Source organism: Epinephelus lanceolatus, chromosome 7 (assembly GCF_041903045.1).
Source record: "Epinephelus lanceolatus isolate andai-2023 chromosome 7, ASM4190304v1, whole genome shotgun sequence".
NCBI classification, from domain to species: domain Eukaryota; kingdom Metazoa; phylum Chordata; class Actinopteri; order Perciformes; family Serranidae; genus Epinephelus; species Epinephelus lanceolatus.
The window spans coordinates 35,344,131-35,364,016 of NC_135740.1; the positions used below are offsets into that span (position 1 = coordinate 35,344,131).

The 19,886-nt window shown below is 40.7% G+C and overlaps 1 protein-coding gene across 2 annotated transcripts in view; it reads right to left on the bottom strand.

Annotated features, from left to right (window-relative positions):
• LOC117261262 (C-terminal-binding protein 1) overlaps window positions 1-17,365 on the bottom strand; it is a 36,316-nt gene extending 18,951 nt beyond the window's left edge. For both annotated transcript variants that reach the window (XM_033633606.2, XM_078169490.1), the window contains exon 1: window positions 17,111-17,365. In XM_033633606.2, the coding sequence (XP_033489497.1) occupies window positions 17,111-17,150 (40 nt within the window). In that variant the 5' untranslated portion in view covers window positions 17,151-17,365. The remainder of the gene's footprint in view (window positions 1-17,110) is intronic.
• Between the last annotated feature and the right edge of the window lie 2,521 nt (window positions 17,366-19,886).

The following is a 19,886-nucleotide window of genomic DNA, read 5'->3' on the forward strand; positions in this document are numbered from 1 at the left end:
AGGAGGCAAAAAACACCATGATTATTTAATTATTTATATATTTAATTATGCTCTCATATATTGATGGAGACTTTAAGTGCTCATTCCTGTGGACCACTGAGAGTGACTTTTGGGAGCCAGTTGCTTGGAAAAAAACTGGCAATCTTGATCAGAAAACAACTGACCATGCAGTCTGAAGCTGAAAATTGGCGGTTGAGATTCTCAGTCATCCAGGTCATGGTGATCTTAAGTGCTATATCATAGGCAACTGGACTTGCTTGAGTTTCTTGAAGACGTTTCACCTCTCATCCAAGGAGCTTCTTCAGTTCTAACAGACTGCTGTGGAGTCACAGGATTTAAACTCTGTGTGGGTGTGAACCTTTACAAAGTCGTTGAGGTCACATGTGAGTCATTGACCCACCACCTAGTGTGTCGTTAGGGTTACATGGGTCCAGGTGAGAATGGGTGTTAAGTCGTTTGGGAACGGATCTCAAGACTGCATTGTAGGTGGGTGATAAGTGGTGTTGTAACAGAGGAGGTGGCCTACGACCTGTGACTTCGCACCAGTCCATTAGAACTGTAGAAGACTCTTGGATGAGAGGCGAAATGTCTTCAAGAGACTCAAGCAAGTCCAGTTGCCTACAATATAGCAAGCTGAAAATTATGTCTCAACCTTTTCTCATGTAGCAAATCTCGGTTGACAGTGAGACTTAATTTCAGAGTTCCCACAGTCATGGAAAACCTGAAAAAGTCATGGCATCCCACAATCTAGTTTTCAAGGACTGGGAAAGTCATAGGACAGGTAAAAAACTTGAACGTTTTGGAAAAGTCGTAGAATTTTTGTTGTGTAATGAAATTAATTGTTACAGTAATCTTTGTGAACAACCTTCAATGTAATTAAACAGAACTGCAAATTTATTGTCTGTAGCTGTTGACGTAATGTAGTTCCATTATCGATGCAAAAAAGCTTGACGTTTTCTTTACCATCACATACGTTTCTTTATTTTCTCCCTGTGTTTGTCTCTCCCTCTGTGCCTCAGCCAGATTGAATTATGTTTGAATAGAGTTTGAATCTGATACATTTGAATAACGCCGGGCAAGTGGGGCAAGAAAAATAATGTGAGTCAACATGTAGGGTCATAAATCCCAAAGTTTCCATACCTACGTCCCACATACTATTTTTAAATTGTACCACATTACTGAGATTGAGCGATTGATATTGGCAGCCTTCAGGTTCAGGTTCAGGTTACATTATTTGTACCTATAGGCAAATTTGGTTTGCAGTTGAAAGTAAAAGGCATCCCTTGACACAGTTTCAGACACCACAGACAACATACCAAATAAAACATAACCAGAGAATAAAAGATAAAACAATAAAAGTGCTCCAGTGCTAATCAAAATGTTTGGACGTTCAGTCGTCACTCCGAGCGCTAGTGTGCACTTTGGTGTTGTTTTTAACTGCTCTGACAGTAAAGCATGCTAGTCGAAGGTTCATCCAACACATAACCGGTTCCACTTTGGTTCCCATACCTAATTTTTAATCCTGATTCAGAACCTGAAAAGTTGGTCTTTAGCTGGAACCAAAAAATAGCAGATTTTCCTTGACTTGAATTGCGAACCGTGACGACAGTAGTCATATTCTACAGGTTAGAAAGGGAGGATGGAAAAGGCAACAGTGGAGCAGTCACATGAAGGATCATCAGAAATGAAAGAGCGTGCAGTGGTTTCATTAATAGTTGGTCGATAGTATTACAAGAACAAATGTAATCAATGTGATCCACAATTTTGCTACTACTGCAACCTTTATTTTTGTATTGTATACCCATCTTAGTCTTGTTTAGAATTTTATTTAGTGCTTTAATGGCAGTATAGTGTGTTTCTTTTGCACATGTTTTCATGCTCTTGATGTTTTATGTAAGCGCTTTGAATTGCCTTGTTGCAGAAATGTGCTGTATAAATAACCTTGCCTTGCTCCCACTGTTTACTTCCGTTGTGCATTGTGCAACGGCCTCTGTTGATGACACATCCTTGATAACAATGGTTCAACTCAAAACTGGTGGAAACGCGGGCTGGTTTGCTAGATAGCACCAAGGTTTTAAGAATCCTGAAAGGAACCTATTCAAGCACCAGAGCTCATTTGGTGCTTGACATACTGCTGTATGTTTGTAGACTGCCTATTGAAGTGAATAGTACTATACAGTTCCGTTTGGAAATGTGTCCATGAAAATGTGTGGGAACCTTGAAATTTACAACCATGCAAAAAAAAAGAAAAAGAAAAGAGGGATTTCCCAGCTTAAAATCCCTCAAAATGAAACTGAAAATGATAAAAGACAGGGACAGGTGGGTAAGGAAGGAGAGCACTTCATAAGAAGTAGTAAGATCTGTGTCACGAGAGACAGCCAGGACTTGAAATCTGTCATTCAGAGTGAACCCTTTCAACCATTCTGAAGGATGTTTTATTAAATCATCTCCTCAGATGAAGCCATTACCCTGAGAGTGCTGCCAGGCCTTACAGGAGGATAAGTGGCATTTAAAAAGGCAGATAAGCCCGACAACCTCACTACTGGGCCGTTGTTCAGGGTTTAACAAGAGCAGTGGTCGATGGGAGTTGCATTCATTAGTTCTGCTTGACTATTTCCTCCCTCTGCAGTCTGCTCGGATCTCTCGGTTTGTCTCTCCTTTCAGGTAACTGAAGGGTTACTGATAGACACACCGACAGAGAACGAAGACATCTAAAAGACAGACAGATGTACAGTACAGGCCAAAAGTTTGGACACACCTTCTCATTCAATGCATTTTCTTTATTTTCATGACTATTTACATTGTAGATTCTCACTGAAGGCATCAAAACTATGAATGAACACATGTGGAGTTATGTACTTAACAAAAAAAGGTGAAATAACTGAAAACATGTTTTATATTCTAGTTTCTTCAAAATAGCCACCCTTTGCTCTGATTACTGCTTTGCACACTCTTGGCATTCTCTCCATGAGCTTCAAGAGGTAGTCACCTGAAATGGTTTTCACTTCACAGGTGTGCCTTATCAGGGTTAATTAGTGGAATTTCTTGCTTTATCAATGGGGTTGGGACCATCAGTTGTGTTGTGCAGAAGTCAGGTTAATACACAGCCGACAGCCCTATTGGACAACTGTTAAAATTCATATTATGGCAAGAACCAATCAGCTACTGTCCATTCCTTGTGTTTCTTGGCCCAAACAAATCTCTTCTGCTTGTTGCCTCTCCTTAGCAGTGGTTTCCTAGCAGCTATTTGACCATGAAGGCCTGATTCGCGCAGTCTCCTCTTAACAGTTGTTCTAGAGATGGGTCTGCTGCTAGAACTCTGTGTGGCATTCATCTGGTCTCTGATCTGAGCTGCTGTTAACTTGCGATTTCTGAGGCTGGTGACTCGGATGAACTTATCCTCAGAAGCAGAGGTGACTCTTGGTCTTCCTTTCCTGGGTCAGTCCTCATGTGTGCCAGTTTCGTTGTAGCGCTTGATGGTTTTTGCGACTCCACTTGGGGACACATTTAAAGTTTTTGCAATTTTCCGGACTGACTGACCTTCATTTCTTAAAGTAATGATGGCCACTCGTTTTTCTTTAGTTAGCTGATTGGTTCTTGCCATAATATGAATTTTAACAGTTGTCCAATAGGGCTGTCGGCTGTGTATTAACCTGACTTCTGCACAACACAACTGATGGTCCCAACCCCATTGATAAAGCAAGAAATTCCACTAATTAACCCTGATAAGGCACACCTGTGAAGTGAAAACCATTTCAGGTGACTACCTCTTGAAGCTCATGGAGAGAATGCCAAGAGTGTGCAAAGCAGTAATCAGAGCAAAGGGTGGCTATTTTGAAGAAACTAGAATATAAAACATGTTTTCAGTTATTTCACCTTTTTTTGTTAAGTACATAACTCCACATGTGTTCATTCATAGTTTTGATGCCTTCAGTGAGAATCTACAATGTAAATAGTCATGAAAATAAAGAAAACGCATTGAATGAGAAGGTGTGTCCAAACTTTTGGCCTGTACTGTAGATTCAGAGGGAAATCTGAGGCAGTGTGTGTAATTGGGTCCCTTTGACATTGCAAAGTTTTGACAGCTCTCTAAAACACTGTAGATGGAATAAGTGCAGAGTTGGGCTGTTATTGCTGATGCCGACTGTACCCATCACTCATTCCTGACTCTTCTCCATCTGAGACGTGGAGGCTGACATCTCGTATAAGCAACCACCTCCGTCATTTCACTCAAAAAAAAAATCCCCCTAAAACTTTTTTTGCGACTCAGATGAATACACTATTGCCGTTCCCTCAGTTTGAGACTGTTTTCCAGTTGCATGGGCTAACATGAGAAAGTAGCTGAATCATTAAACCAGTCATTTCAGAATCTGCATTCTGCAGTCTGAATGCCAACGATCCCCCAGAATCAGACTTGTGGACAGAAGCTTGGCAGCTCCAGACCCTCAAATTAGATTGGAAAACCTGGGCAGGGAAACTGAGAAACACTCTACTCTCAACAGCTTTCATTAAATGGTCTATGAGCCAAATAAATAATGGGACAAGTCCCTGCAGGACTCACACTCAGACTACCAGCATGTTTCATTTATCTCTGGTTTTTAGTGTTTTACAGTCGATTTTTTTGTAATGAAGTGTTGTAATTTACCTGTTTTCTCATCCTTTATCCACTGAATATTTCTACTTCAGTTAGGGAGTTCATATTTTTCCAATAAGGCCTTTAAACAGTTTACAGAAAAGAGGTTTTAACAAGGGCTGTTAGAAAATATCGATACATTTGAGTATCTCAATGTTTTGTGATACTAAACACTCAATTATTTTATTAGTAGTAATTCAATGACTTGTGGCAGTGATTCGTTGTGTGTTGTGTTTAAATCCCGGATCCTTCAGTGTAGTACCATCTGTATATCACCTTAATGGTCCAATGTATGGGGTTCAGGGGAATGTACTGGAAGAAGTAGAATATTCTATAATAAGCTTGTTTTCTTTAGTGTATAATGACCTGAAAATTATAACTGTTGTGTCCTCCTCACCTTAAAATGAGCTGTTTATGTCAACATAGGGAGCGGGTCTTTGTTTATGGAGATTGTAATGTTGCACTGCCATGTTTCTACAGTAGCCCAGAACGGACAAACCAAACACTGGCTCCACATAGGGCCATTAGCGTTTTCATGTTTTCGCGTCAGCCATTGTAGTAAGAAGTCTAACTGCAATGAGCAGCGCCGGAGTTGCACTGATTTGTAACATGAAACTACTTTATTTAGTGTTTCTAGTGGTTTAAATCATCGGGTCCGTTTGTTTTAAAGAGGACGAGACCTCTATGGATAAGTCGGCTTCCGATGAAAACCTCCTGAACTTCTGGATCGTACCTTGTCTAAGAAAAAAAGTGACCACACATCAGCAAGTGTTGGCCTAGCCGTGGTCTAGGTGCCTGCAGTGATAAACTGCGTCAGAAATACATGGATTTATAAAGTGAAACTATGTTATTCTGTATTTTTAGTAGTATAATTACTGGATTTGTTTGTTTTGGAAAGGAAGAGACCTCTGCGGATAGTCAAGTTCACGGTAAAAACCTCCTGATTGTCAGGTTCAGAAAAAGGTGAGCACGCTTTAACTTATGAAAGAAAAGGAACGGGCACACAATGGCATGTTGTGGGCGAGCCACTTCTCTACATGATGCCAACCACTGATTTGTAACATGAAACTGCTTTATTCAGATAGTAGACAGGTCAAAAGAACTTTTTAGGGACAGGTGTCCTGTGTTAAAACAAATGTAAACACAAACTTATTTTAATTGTCACGTTACTTTACGTAACAAACATCCTTATTTTAACCCAAACCATGATGTTTTTCTAAAACTAACCTTGTTGTGTTAGCGCCTAAACCTAAAGCAAATGTATTTTGTCTCTAGGAAGGCATGACCTGCCTCTGATTGGCTTACGCTGACATTCTCACCCCAGCCCTAACCAATGTTACTCCTCTTGCCTAAACCTAACCAACCTAACCAACCCAACCAACGAAGGCAACGTGTACTTGCCAGATAGAGGGAGAGTAGGGTAGAGAGTAGTAGTCAGTCCTTCGCAATCCTAGAAAAAGAACATTTGCAAGCCTATAAATGCCTCAACAAACGTGAAACCTAACGAAACTGCTCCAGATGGCAGCTGATAACAGGTTGATTAATGGGTTGTAATGGTGTTTCTGAACCTACTGGTGGATGTAGCAGGTTCCTTCTAGGCTGATAACCACTGATGATAACACCCATTTAACTGAGTGATAACATTCAAAATAGGTGCAGTGAAAAAAACATTTGCATCTCTGTCTCCTCTACACTTGATTGATTTCTTCTTGTATGTAAACCATTGGTGCAAAACTTTAAATGGAGACACCACTTTTTTTCTGAGTTTGTAGGCTGCATGTTTTGCATCAGTGTTTAAAATATCACTATTTTTTTTACGAATAAAAAAAATCGTTGTATGGACATTATGTCAAATCATCTACATCTGGCCAGTTACTAGCTGCTATTTTTGGGGGGTATTTTTCCTTATATCTGCTCCAATCGTGCAGCTCACTGACCAGAAGGTGAAGACTGTGTGGCACCTCCCTGGGGGATGTTAAAGTATAACTGCATGAATAACACGAAGAAGAAGCCGGTGAGGTACTGAGAAAAAAAATGTGCTATAAACTTCCCCAGGTCAAATGTAGATGAATGATCTTCCTCTTTCTCTTCAAAACTAAACTCTTATCTAAACAGATTTAGCTCAGGCTTGAAAATGGGGTATATTTTTAAGAACTGACTCTCAGTGGTTTTCTCTTGTTGTTAAGTGAGCCAGTGTGCATGCATGAGGAAATAATGTATACAGTGCTTACATGCATATCTGTTTCATGCTCCAGTGTGCTGCAGTGTGCTCAGGGTTTGGCTGTAATAGAGGTATTCAGAGTCTGCGTTCAGAACAGAAATGACGTATCTGTATTCATTTTATTATTTATTTTGAAAGGTCAGTTGATTGTTAAGGAGAATATTTTTAGGATACCCCACCAATAATTTTATAAAAAGATTTTCATAAATAACATACTTATGAGCTATTTTTAAACCAGTGTGCACATACTTCCTCCTGCATGTTTCACACAGCAGTAGAGGAGAGTGTGGGAGAGTAGACAGAGCCATGTTACTGTAACCATGGAGTATGTTGTTAGTGCATACGTGTAGGAGCAGGAATTCAACACTGATATTTGCGCTTCCTGTAGTATTTGTGGCTGGATATGGTGGTTACTTAAGGCCTGTTTCCACCAAGCAGTACAGTAGGGTTCAGTTCAGTTCAGTTCAGGTCGGTACGCTTTTTTTCCGTTTCCACTGTGAAAAGTTGTGGATGGTACCAATGGAGCCGTTCTGTACCGTCCCCATTTTTGGTCCCCCCTCTGTTGGGGTACCTAGCACACAGATCTGGTACTAAAAGGTGGAGCTGTGAACACTGCAGTCTGTTGATTGGTCAGTAGAGGACGGTCACTCTGCTCAGGGCTGAGCTGTGTCTGGTTTTGAGGCTCATGTAACCACTGTTCATACTGTGGAGAGTTTTATTAGTAAACTGTAACTGTAAAATGACAGGATGTTTTGTTGCCTCTAACAGCAGCTGTAGACTGAGAAAAAATAACTTAATTCACTGGGCCGACTGCCGGCAACTTTTAAGGTGGAACGTTAACTTGTAATGTTACTAAATGCATGAGTTGACGTCGTGAATCAATCAGCACACCTTAAATTTCATGGTGACAAGTTTGACCATCACTTTAGTTTTTATATGACATACACTTCAAGTAATGAGTGGATCTTCAAGTGTTCATATATAATAATTTTGTTATGTGAACGGCATATATCTCAGTCCTCACTCTGAGAAAAGAAAGCATTATGGAGTGCCGTTCCTGTGGGCTCTGGCAACACCAAACCCCTGAGCTTGCCTGAGAAGGACTAAATGTACAAACCCACTATTTTTAGATATGCCATGGAGAGATACTCTCACTGCAGCCTGTTTTATTTTGTTCAGAAAATGTCAGCGTGCAACCTCGTTCTGTGGACGATAAATGAGGTGCAGACCTCCATCTGTGTCACCGGTGATGAGGAAATACAGTGAGTGCTGGACGGAGCAGTGAGTGACAACAACCTCGCCCACATTTAAGGGTATTGATTGCGGTGGAAACACTAGAGTCTAGGTACCATGTCTGAAGGGTTACTTTTGGTTCCAAAGGTACCATACTGAAAGTGTTTGGTGGAAACAGGGCTTTGTTGTTATAGTTTTTGTTACAGATTTGATCCTCATATTAGCAACTAATTGCGGCCTTACACCGAGCGATTTTGGTGACAGACAAATTTCCAGTGTTGGAATACAATCATGAGTTTTACCTCAGTTGGTGCACACTCCTGTGATCTAGATCGTTTGATGTGAAGTGGTCATAAAACTCAGTCCAAGCTGTCTTAAGTCAGTGTTTTTCTCATCTTGGTGTTTCGGTAAAATCATTGTGGAGTGAACAGTAGTCTGTGTTTCATTCAGCGTGTATCTAATCCACCAACCAGCACTTATTTTCATGAGAAATCTCAGTTTTTGAAGCAGTTCGCTTCTCATTCCTATGGTCTCCTGCCACTAAAATAATGCGGCAAACCAACAGAGGCTGGTAATTGATTATATTGATCCCTGATTGACAAGACTACCTTTTATCTTGTGTCTCAAGAGACATGTCTCCTTGTTTGGTGTAATGTTTTCAGCAGGAGCAGTATGGGAAATAATCTCAAAAGGAATCTAGTTGTAGTCTTGCGAATGGTGACCCTGCAAAATCCCTAGTCTTTGCAAAATCTTACAGTGTGTGACTAAAAACTTACATTGTCTTTAGATGTAAGAGGGTGTCAGACTTTAGTCTTTGAAATGTATTTTCAGAGTCTTCTAGTGTATGGTAGACATTAGAAATGTATCTATAAATACTTTAAGTGCCTGTATTGTATCCTTGCAAAGGGTTACAGTGTGAGCTGAATGTCTGAAATCCTGGTTTCTGCCTTAAAGCGTTTTTTAGTACTGACAACTTGAACCTTAATGTATGAAGATTAAAGCACTCGCTGTGTGCTTTCACTATTAAAACAAAATCAAAGGATGATAAACATCAATTGTTTTTTACAGCTCTCTGGTAGCCAACAATCCATCGCTCAATCTCTGCATCGTCTTCTTATCTACATCTGCAAATTACAGCATGAAACCTGATCTGATGGAGCAACCCCCACAGCGCAGTAAGACCAATAAGGTGAAACTCAAATCCCATTCACAATGCCTTCTGTGAGCTGGTAAAACATTAGCTTTCCATAATAGGATCTGCCTGGAGGCCATTGCACTTACACATCAATACAAAATCAATGGTGCATAGCTGAGAAATTGGAATTCAGCAACAAGCAAAAAGTACTCGCTGGCTTTCAACACAACCGTCATTGTAACTCAGATGTAATCATAAGCAGCACACTCGCCTGTAGCTGCTGCACTCTACAGTATTTTAGCCTGCAGACTTTTCTAAGCTTCCATTTGAGGAGAAACACTTGAGAATAAAGCGTGAGTCAGAGATGGCATTTGTAATTAGATAGCCACGATGTTCGCGCGCACAAAATGAGGGAATCTGGTGAATCTAATCAGTTGTGCAGCAGAGTGGCGATTTTGGAGAGTAACACAGATTCCAGACATTTCTGTTGCTCACACTCGGTCAGAGCGAGGGAGGAAATAGCTCTCATTCCAGCACCGAGCATGACCTTGGGAGGACCAGCACTACTGACTGCTGAGTAGTACTGTATATGATAAAACACACATCCATTCACACACACACAGAGCTCAACACAACACTGTAAGTATTAATGCACTCTCTCTATTCCTAAATCAAACAAATTCAAATGGCCGTTATCTCCCCGTCTCTTTTATTTAATGTATTTTCTCGCTTTCTAGACACATTAAACACTCATTAAATTCTTCATTATATTAAATAATTTGCTTCACTTTGCTCAGTTCCCAAACTCTGAAACCTCTTCCATCTCTGCTCTCCCGCTCTCATTATATTCAATACTCCACTCCGCTCGCTCCCTCTCCCCCCTCCATTGCCCCGGGGTTGGGTGACTGCTGGGAGCTTTCACAGTGCAAACAGGCCTCTCGACAGCCAACGGGGCCTCAGCACTAGCTCTACTCTCGCCATCTATCCAGGGTTTCTCTTCAGCTGCGCTTTGATTCAGATTCACTTCTGTATTTGGTAAACATTTGGAGGCAGTGCAGAGGTAGTGATCTGCGGCCAAGGCAACATCAAAAATTGAAAAACAGGAAGTTTTATTGATGATAATTGTTTGCTAAAATCAATAACCATCTGCATGGGAACAACTCTGCTTTTGCAATATGTGCTTAAGGCTAAATCACATCCCCCCATATAAGAACTGCGTCCCTCGGAAAATGTGCAATCAGACCAAAATGGTGCCAAAGCCGTTTGACTGACATTTAGAGATGGAAAAAAGCATCTGCCAGTGTCTGCTGGGACTCAATCAGGCGAGCCAGTGGGAAAGCCCTGCAGCCTGCCTGCATCCAGCTGTCACTGACCGGCATACGAGAACAGCTGGATTTTACATCCCAGAGGAACAAGACAATGCTTTCGGACTGTCATTCAGCAGAGACGATGTCAGAGATTGTTGATTTTCATGTGTTTTAAATGTGCAGGTCACTGGGAAGTCTGCCAGCCTCGATAGAGACGGATCTGCCAAACACAAGCTGCAAGGCCTGACACTACAGAACCACGACATCAGTGTGTCACACCACACACTCTGAGAGCAAGGGCTTCATTTCCAGAACATCTGTGGGTCTAGTTTGGTTAACAAACACTGGAATGTAAAAAACTGTTGAGCTGAAACAATAAGTTGAGTCAAAGTCATTTCTTAAAGCTTGGAGTTATCGTAACTTTTCAGTTTTGATGCCGAATTGACAACAGTACCATCGACATATGACGCCTTTTGTCTTGTGTGTATAGAGTTGTGTGTTTTTGTGGACACATTAAGAATAGTTAATTTGTCATGTTTCTTAAAGGGAGTTTGGTGTACAATTTTCCGTCCGGAGCTGGATAGGAAATTATCTCTAAAGAAATCTAGCTGTAGTTTTGCTAATACTGACCCTGCAAGATCCCCAGTCTTTGTACAATCTTATAGTGTGTGACTAAGAACTCATTTTAAATTGTAGTTGTGTTTTTTATTTGACTATTTTCTGACATTTAGACCACACAGTTTTTCAATAATTCAATTTCAAGAAGCAAATTATTCGATAATGAAAGTATTACTAAATTGCCTTACACCGTCTTTATATATTTTTGTTGAGCATGGCATCCATAAACACTTCTCAGTTCAACACAGAGGCCTTTCACATGTATTACGATCAAAGCTTCCTGAATTAAACCTCTTTTCTCGAGTGAACTGAAAGTGAACCTCGGCACTGTGACACACTCACATTTCAGATACGGTGCTTGTGTTTTTCACGGTGCGAGAGAGCAGAGAGGAGAGCACTGCTGTCGGCACCTGTGATCAGTCAGCAGCCTGCAACTGTAGCAACCAACCACTGCACGGCTGATTTATAATGTCACTGGCTCTTCTGGCATGCAGCAACATGGCGTGGTGAAAAAGCCCCCCGTATCCTCGTCTGTCACCCCCTCAGTGTTGATCTCGCCATCCCTTCATCTCTTGTTGATTCATTTTCAGATCTCCATCTCTCATTTCAGGCTGGTGTCCCCAGGCTTTCTCTATCTCCCTTGCCTTTTTTTTCCCCTGTCTTGTCCGTCTCTCCAGCAATGAGAAATACCACGTTTTTATATCAGCGCTGTTTTAATATGTTTAAAAAACGCCTAAATGTCCAGGTACAAAGTGTTAGGCAGCCTCTTATTCTTTATTGTCTCTATCGTCCTTTATATGCTCACACACACACACGCACACACACACACACACACACACACACACACACCCTGCCCCACCCACGTACCCAGAAATACAGGTGCATACTCAGCAAACCAATCCATGCAGGTTGACACAACTAATATGCAGTGATATATGACACATACAAGTGCTTACACATAGAAGTGATCACCATGCAGGTCCCCTTTTTCTCCCTGTCTCTCTCTCTCTCACACACACACACACACACACACACACACACATACAAGGCCTTAATTTCCAGGTACTGTATCAGCAAGCCAGTTCCGGTTTGTCAGCTTTTTGCTCCCAGCGCTAAAGACACCAGCAGCAAAACAGACGAGGAGATAAACACTGAGGAAACGCCAACAACGATGTTTGGCAGCAGATTAGCCGTGGCGACTAATTCAGAGTCAGAGTTTAAATATGCAGATTATAGTTCCAGTTGCTCTGTTAATTCACCTCTGTGCATATTTACTGATCTCTCCAGTTTTAAAGCTGTTGCACTTGCTTTTTTATCAGACGGAGGGCGAACAGAGACAGTTATGGTTTTGAAAGCATAATTTTTAGCTTTATAGTAACAGATTGATAAAGCTGTGCAGGTAGCAGCCGCCCACACAATCCTGCACTGACTCACAGTCCATGAGGGTCACAGGAAAAAAACTCTGCAGCCTTTCCACATGATTAAACAAATAATTTTTATCGGAAATCATTATTTCATTAGATTTTGTAGCAGTTTTTTACTGTGGAAAAATAATACTTCTCATGCTTCTGATGTTGATGCAAATTTAACAACCTGAAAAGTGGAAAATACCTCTTTGCCGCTCTGCATATCCTGTGTGATGGGTGTCACCATTAGGCACTGCAGATGTGCAAGCTGTCGTGAACCAACGAGGTTAAGAACCACAGTCTTAAACAATGCTCGCACTGCAGGAACCACTGCATTTAAATATGAGCCTTAACTGGATTATTGTATGGCCGTCAGCCTGCTATATTGGATTAACTGTTAATATGCAGAAGAAAGTCACAATCACTTTGAAGGTTCAATTGGATTGGGGTCAGTTTGGATGCTCTGGAACAAATGTGCCTCATCAATGGATTATTAAGGCTCTGAGGCATTTATTGTGTGTAGATTAAGGGTTCCCAAACTGGCGTCCAAGGAGCCACAGGGGGTCTTTGAGTGGGTAAATGTGTTTTGTTTCACACACTTATTTAATTTATTAGTCAATATTAATGTTTGTTATTGTTACTGAGTGAAGAGAGTGTCTGGTTGAGAATATTCAGTGTGCCTAAATGGGATTTATTTGATACTTACTCATCTTTGTGTAATAGGGCTGCAACTGATGATTATTTTGAATGTCGATTGATTTCTAATGGATTAAAATGGCGATCAGTGTTTCCCAAAGGCCAAGATGACGTCCTCACATGTCTTGTTTTGTCCACAACCCAAAGATATTCAGTTTATTGTCATAGAGGAGTAATAATAATAATACTAATAATACTCATATTTAAGAAGCTTTTTAGTTTGTTTGTTTTTTCTTTAAAAATTACTTAAACAGATTTCTCGATTAAGGATCCATGATATGATATCATGATACAATATTATTGTGATTCTAAATATGTTGCGACATGCTGAGTATTGTGATAAAATATCACAACATCTGTTTTATCTAATAAGATAAAGTTTTCTGTCTGTTCATCTCACAAGTTTAATTTGTATTTGTCATATTGATAATTTATATAATGAAAAAATCGATACTTGGAGCTGTGTGGCGATACGATGTTGCCGCACAAAAATATCACGATACTATGCTGTATCCCCCCCCCCACCCCCCCCACCCCCCCACCTTTGATCCACAGTCAGTCAGTCAGTAGCACATGTACAAACTGTACAACATGTAGTTTACCACCTTTTTTTCAGATCTCTAGTGATAAACAAGCCGTTGATTTTAAATAATCACTGTTTATGATACAATAATGAATTAAGCATTACAGTAAAAGCCCTTTAAACGCAGACAACGGATATTAATTTGTGTGTGACATCATAGCAAACTGTGACAGCTTGCAGAGTATCTGCTACAGTTGTCTCTAAACATTCTTACCTGGCTCTGCTGAAATCTAAATTAGTAACAACAATGCTTTCACGTTCACAAAGTTGAATTACAGCCTTCCTACTAATTGTTGTTTTGGGATGTTACCTTGTAGACCAGTTTTCCTGTACACGATGACACCTGTCTAGACTGCCATGCTTCTCAGTTACATTCCCTTTTTTGAATTATGTTCCTCAATAAAAATGCACAAGTTGTTTCCAGGTAGTTAAATATAACTAATTATATTAGCTTACAGTCATCACACATGTCATGCCTTTTAATACCCAGCCTTTCAATAGCGGCTGCTAGATCTCTGACTGCAGCTTCCCTCAAAGCTCAGGCTTTTTCTTGTGTGCATTAGATATAATAGAGTAACCCTTTCAATGGTTGTCAGCACACACAGTCTCTTAGAGAGCACTTAATGCTTTATAGATTTCCAAGCGCTGTCAATTATACCTGCTTAGGTGTCTTTTTCTTTTATACAGTAGTCAGGCTTATGAGTCCCTGCTTCAATCAAAATGCTCAACTCAACATGCTCATTCATAGAGAAGGTAGCTGAAATTAAAATGGGAGCAGTGCTATATAAAAGATCTGTTTTTACCAGTGTATAATGGAAGGTACAGATGTATTAAAAAACCTGAGAGCTCTATTTAAATGTCCAGTGTGAAGGATTTAGAGGCTTTTCTTTAGTGTGTAGTCACCTGAAAATAAGAATCACAGTGTTTTCGTTACCTCAAAATGAGCCGTTTCAATCTAGATACAGAGTCAGCCATGTTGCACCATGTTTCTACAGTAGCCCAGAACAGACAAACCAAACCCTGACTCTTGTTAGGGTCATTCACCTTTTAGCATCAGCCACCGTAGTTAGCAGCCCCTTGGTGGCAAGCCAAACACAACTGGAGAAACACAGATTTTTAATGTGAAACTGCTTCAGCCAGTGTTTTCACCATCTTTAAACACCGGGGTCTCGTGAATAAATATTGCGTACACACAAAACGAGGCCTGAAAGAGGCGTTCGTCACTTCTCGTGCAAAAGATGTGATCTATAAAACCAGACTTGATGGGAGAAACTTTGACCCACACTTACGGACATTTTGGAGACAGGAAATCGGCGACACAGATAGTGAGGTTGAGACCTGATTATAGAAACTGTCGAATGCTTTTAGGCGCACACCATTTTTAGTATGGATCCTACGCACTGTTTGAGAAAGAGGCCCCTGGTCTGATTGTTTTTGAGAAGACAAGAACAATCCGGCTCCCAGTGAAAACCTTGTGAACACTGAAGGAATTCTAACTGGGAGAAGTTTCAGCTGGTTGCAATCTGCAACCCTCACCGATAAATGCCACTAAACCCTACACACTGTTCCTTTAACATTCTTAAAATAGATCTGTAGTGTTTTAGACATGTAAAGCTAATGGAAAGTTTTATTTTTTCATTTGATCCAATGAAGCAGGTTCATTGCTGTTACAGTGTATATTTAGTCCACATCGTGCAGATGTGTTTCATGACTTGTAGTCGGCAGCGTGTCACAACATGAGCAGCTTCTTTGAGTGTGTCCTTTGACGTAATGAAGTGTCTATATGGAGCCTCCTGGTGGGAAACTGCCTGCAGCTATTAGGCACAACCCCGGTACACTTTACCTGTTAATCAGCCTGTGAGCTTGCTCTATAAATTCAAATAACACGGGTCGAATAATGCAGACAAGTCTCCAGTTGAGCAATAAGACCACATTTTGGTATTTTGTCCAGCTGATCTGTTGTTCATAAGGAGGGGAGAGTGACTGGTGTGTGTCTGTGTCAGTGATGGAGGCCTTTCTAATCAGATCAGACGTGACTCGACACTCGTGGATCAGAGCACCCCTGCCTTTCCGAAACACGAATCAACACATCCATCAATCACCCGGGGACGATAAACTGATTTTAAATCGGCTCTGAAAGGTTCACTGATCACCGCTGTGCGCCGAAACACATCCAATGACCAGATGAGTTTGACTATTATTGATTGGCAGTGATTTGTGCATGGGCGTCTTAAAAAGGGCAATCATCCCTGGGACATAATTCGTAGTCGTTATCCCCCGTGACCTTGGATTCATTGGATTCTTCGAGCTGTTGGGGCATTAGTTAGGGCGGATGTGGAGATCACTCCCAAAGAAAAAAAAAAAGAAGAGGGGGGGGTTGGAGGATAAAGATCAGAGCTGCAACTTTAATCTTTGATGTCATCAAGAGACACTGCCCGCAGCCTGTTGATGACATCACAGATTACAATCTCTACAGTTTTCTTTTGGGAGGAACGGATCCGCGAATCCAGATTTAGGTGACCACAGATGTGATTCAGCTTTAGGGTGGATGATCATTTATCCTCACACCCTCCTCCTCCTCCTCCTCCTCCTCCTGCTCCACACCCAAACTCCCCCCTTCTTATTCCTCAGCAGCCCTACCTTGATCCCATTTTCTAGAACAGTCTTTTCCAGCCTCTATCAGAAGTAGCATCTGTCACCTGCGTGTGAATTTGGCTGCGTGCATGCATGTGTATACTTGAATATGTGTGTCAGTTGAGTTCTTGCGTGTGTGTGTGTGTGTGTATGCGTGCATGTGATTTGTGTGTGTGTGTCAAGGCAACCCCTCTCCGTAAAAAGAAGCACAATGAAAAGGGAAATATGTGTCATGTCCTTGCTAGCCCTCGAAGGAGAGCGAGATCTATTTCTGTCGCCACAAATGGAGGTGTTCAAGCAGCCCTTCAATAGCTGAGATTTGCCGCTTCACACACACACACACACACACACACACACACACAGGGAAGCTAGAGAAAAGGCTAACCATTCAGAGCAAGGCTGAGCGATAAAAAAGATAATAGAGTGAGAGAGAATTAAGAAGAGGAGGAGGAGGAGGAGACGGAAAAAGGGAGAGGAAGAGAGAGAAGGGGGAGGGGAAGAGGAAGGCAGAATAATGTACACTGAGTTCATAAATATTGGCACACACACATTAGACACACATACACACACACACACACACACACACACACACACACACACACTCTCAGACAGTTCCCACATAAAGCAGAGTGCTAGTTGTTTACCTAGAGGCATGCCTTTGTTGAGGAGATGTGAGCTTCCCATGGTGTGTTCCCCGGCCGGCCAGCACACAACACAAACCTACAGTCTTCACACAGCAGACATGAACAGGAATCCAGTCAGCATATGGCGGCTGTGGCCAGCTACCTCGCTTCCCTTAGTCCTTCTCCCAGCCCCTTAGTGACAAGCATACACATGTGCTCCCCCTCTTTTCTCTCTCTCGCTCTCTCTCCCCTCCCTTCCGCCCGCTCTCTCTATCTGTCTTACCCCTCCCTCCCTCCCTGCCGTCTCTAGCTACCTCCCTCCCCTCCCTTTCTCACTTTCTATTACAGCAAATCTCTCTGTCTTTCCGTCTCTCCCTCTGTCTCTGTCACTGAAGAGAAAAAAAAAAACACGTGCACACACACACCGAATGCACTGCTGCATTTATAGGAGGGCAAGAGAGTGTAAAAGAGATGGTGGGGAGGGAGAGTGTGAGTGTGTGTGTTTGAGAGAGCAGGAATGGGGAGGAGCCAATGCTGGCCAAAATTCATCTTTTGTTTCCTGAAAGACGACAGGGAGGGAAAAAAAGAAAAGAAAGAAGAGTTATGCAATTACAAGTCTAAAGCAAGAGAGGAAAAACTTGTTCTGTGTGACACCAGGAAAACAATTAAAAAGCTCATAAAACTTAATTGTAATGAGCGGGAACATGTTTTGACACTTTAATCAGTGTGTTTTCCAAACCAAACTTAATTGCTTCCAATTTTACTTTACAAGTTTACTTCTTTTACTTCTGCAGTTGTACAAATTCAGATCTGAGATCCAAGTGTGCTGGCATTCTTTCAGGACATTTAAACCTAAAAATAAACAAGTTATTTCAATTACCAAAAACCAGTAAACAATTCAAACTTCATTAAGCTAGTACTAAATAATCCACTGCACTTACAGAATTTCTATGAGGTTAAAGGTGCTGCATTTGCACTAGTATTCATACAAACACATACAGCCACGCATAATTTGTGCGTAATGGAGAAAAATTTGAGATTGTTCATAGCTTTAAATATCTCAGGGTCATCGTGAATTATAATGGTTCATTTAAGACCGCCATCGAGGAGCTGCATAAGCAAGCTTCTCATGAAATGTTAGCCATTCTTTGTAAGTGTAGAAAACTTGATTTACCTGCAGATATCACACGTGATCTTTTGGACAAGCTGGTTACTACATCTCAAATTTCTAAAATATATCCTGACAACCTGCAGTAATCTGCTCAATGGGGAGTTAGGAAGATATCCACTCTGTATTGCAGTTAAAACGAGAATCATTGGCTACTGGGGGAGGCTGATAGAGGGTATAGAAACTTAACTCAGTCGAATAATGTAAACTGTTTCCTCAGCCTGCATAATATGTGTGTGTATGTGTCACCATGGGTCTTGCAGTTTAAGCAGATACTGGATGAATGTGGCTTGTCTCACCTCTGACTCACACAAATGTGTAACAACATCAACTGGTTAAAACTGTGGAAAAGAGGCTGAAAGATCAGTCAGAAGTATGACATCATGTGATACAAATGTGGAAATTAAACGAGTTTAAACTGGAGAGGTATCTGATGCATTAAAACCAAAAGTACAGACAGGGTATTTGTAATTTTAGAGTGAATAACACCAGAATTCTTAAAGTCACTGGAAGATATAAAGAGCTGAACAGAAAATAGAGGATCTGCAGTCTCTGTGATGATAATCATGTGGGAGATGAGCATCATATTTTGGTTGAATGTCCAAATGTGAGCTTAATGACTTACAGATAATTTATTTGCCAAAGTATTATTTAAACCGTCCGTCTATATTTAGATTAATTTTGATATTACGACCAGACAACCCAAAAGTAATTTGTAAACTAGGTACTTTTTTGAAGAATGAATCCTTTCTTTGTTTTAGTAACATTGGTTGTACTTTAGCCACACTGTGTGCCATTGTTTTGTTAATGTAATACCATGTGATACGGTTGTGAGTCAAAGAAATGAAATGCAAGTGTTCTTTTTTATATATTACTCCACCACTCAAGTTATCAGGTAAAATCTGCCTCTGATCATATTCTAATTCGATGTACTTGATGTAATGTAACTCTTTGTACTTTGTGATATTCTTCATTATTCTGTATTACAGTAAAAACCCTGAAAAACTCTTGCTACATGGGTCAGAAATTTAAATAAAAAAAACTATAATGTTATGTGCCAGAATTGGACAAAAGTGTTGCTAGCTATACTGACTATTATTCTGTGTGACAAGCAACGCATGGAGTTCTTGATATGTCTCATCTTGTAAAAGAACATGTCAGCTTTCAGGGAAGTTTAGACCGATGGAAAAACTCCTCGGGCAATTCAGAATATTCAGAATACTGTTGGTATTAAATATTTAAATGTATTTTGAATGCTAAGTAGGGACAGGAAGCTAACTTTTAAACTTTAGCCTGTTACAAATCATTGAAGTTCTGAAATTGTCTTAAAGTTTAGGAAGTTACTTTGCCCCCATAAATTGAATGAATTAGAAACTGTTAATCATTGTTTATGATTCTGTAAATAAATTTTGGGGGGTTGTGTAGCACTCTTACACACCTAGTACTAAAGGGACAGTTTGGATCTTTTGAAGTGGGTTGTATGAGGCACTTATCCACAGATACGGAGAGGTTAGGATATTAAAGTGATTTCATGATTAAAAACACTGCCTGCCATATTTACATGCATAATGGGAGCAGACAAAGCCCATGACACATCAGACATAACATTATGCCATTTGAAGATGTCAA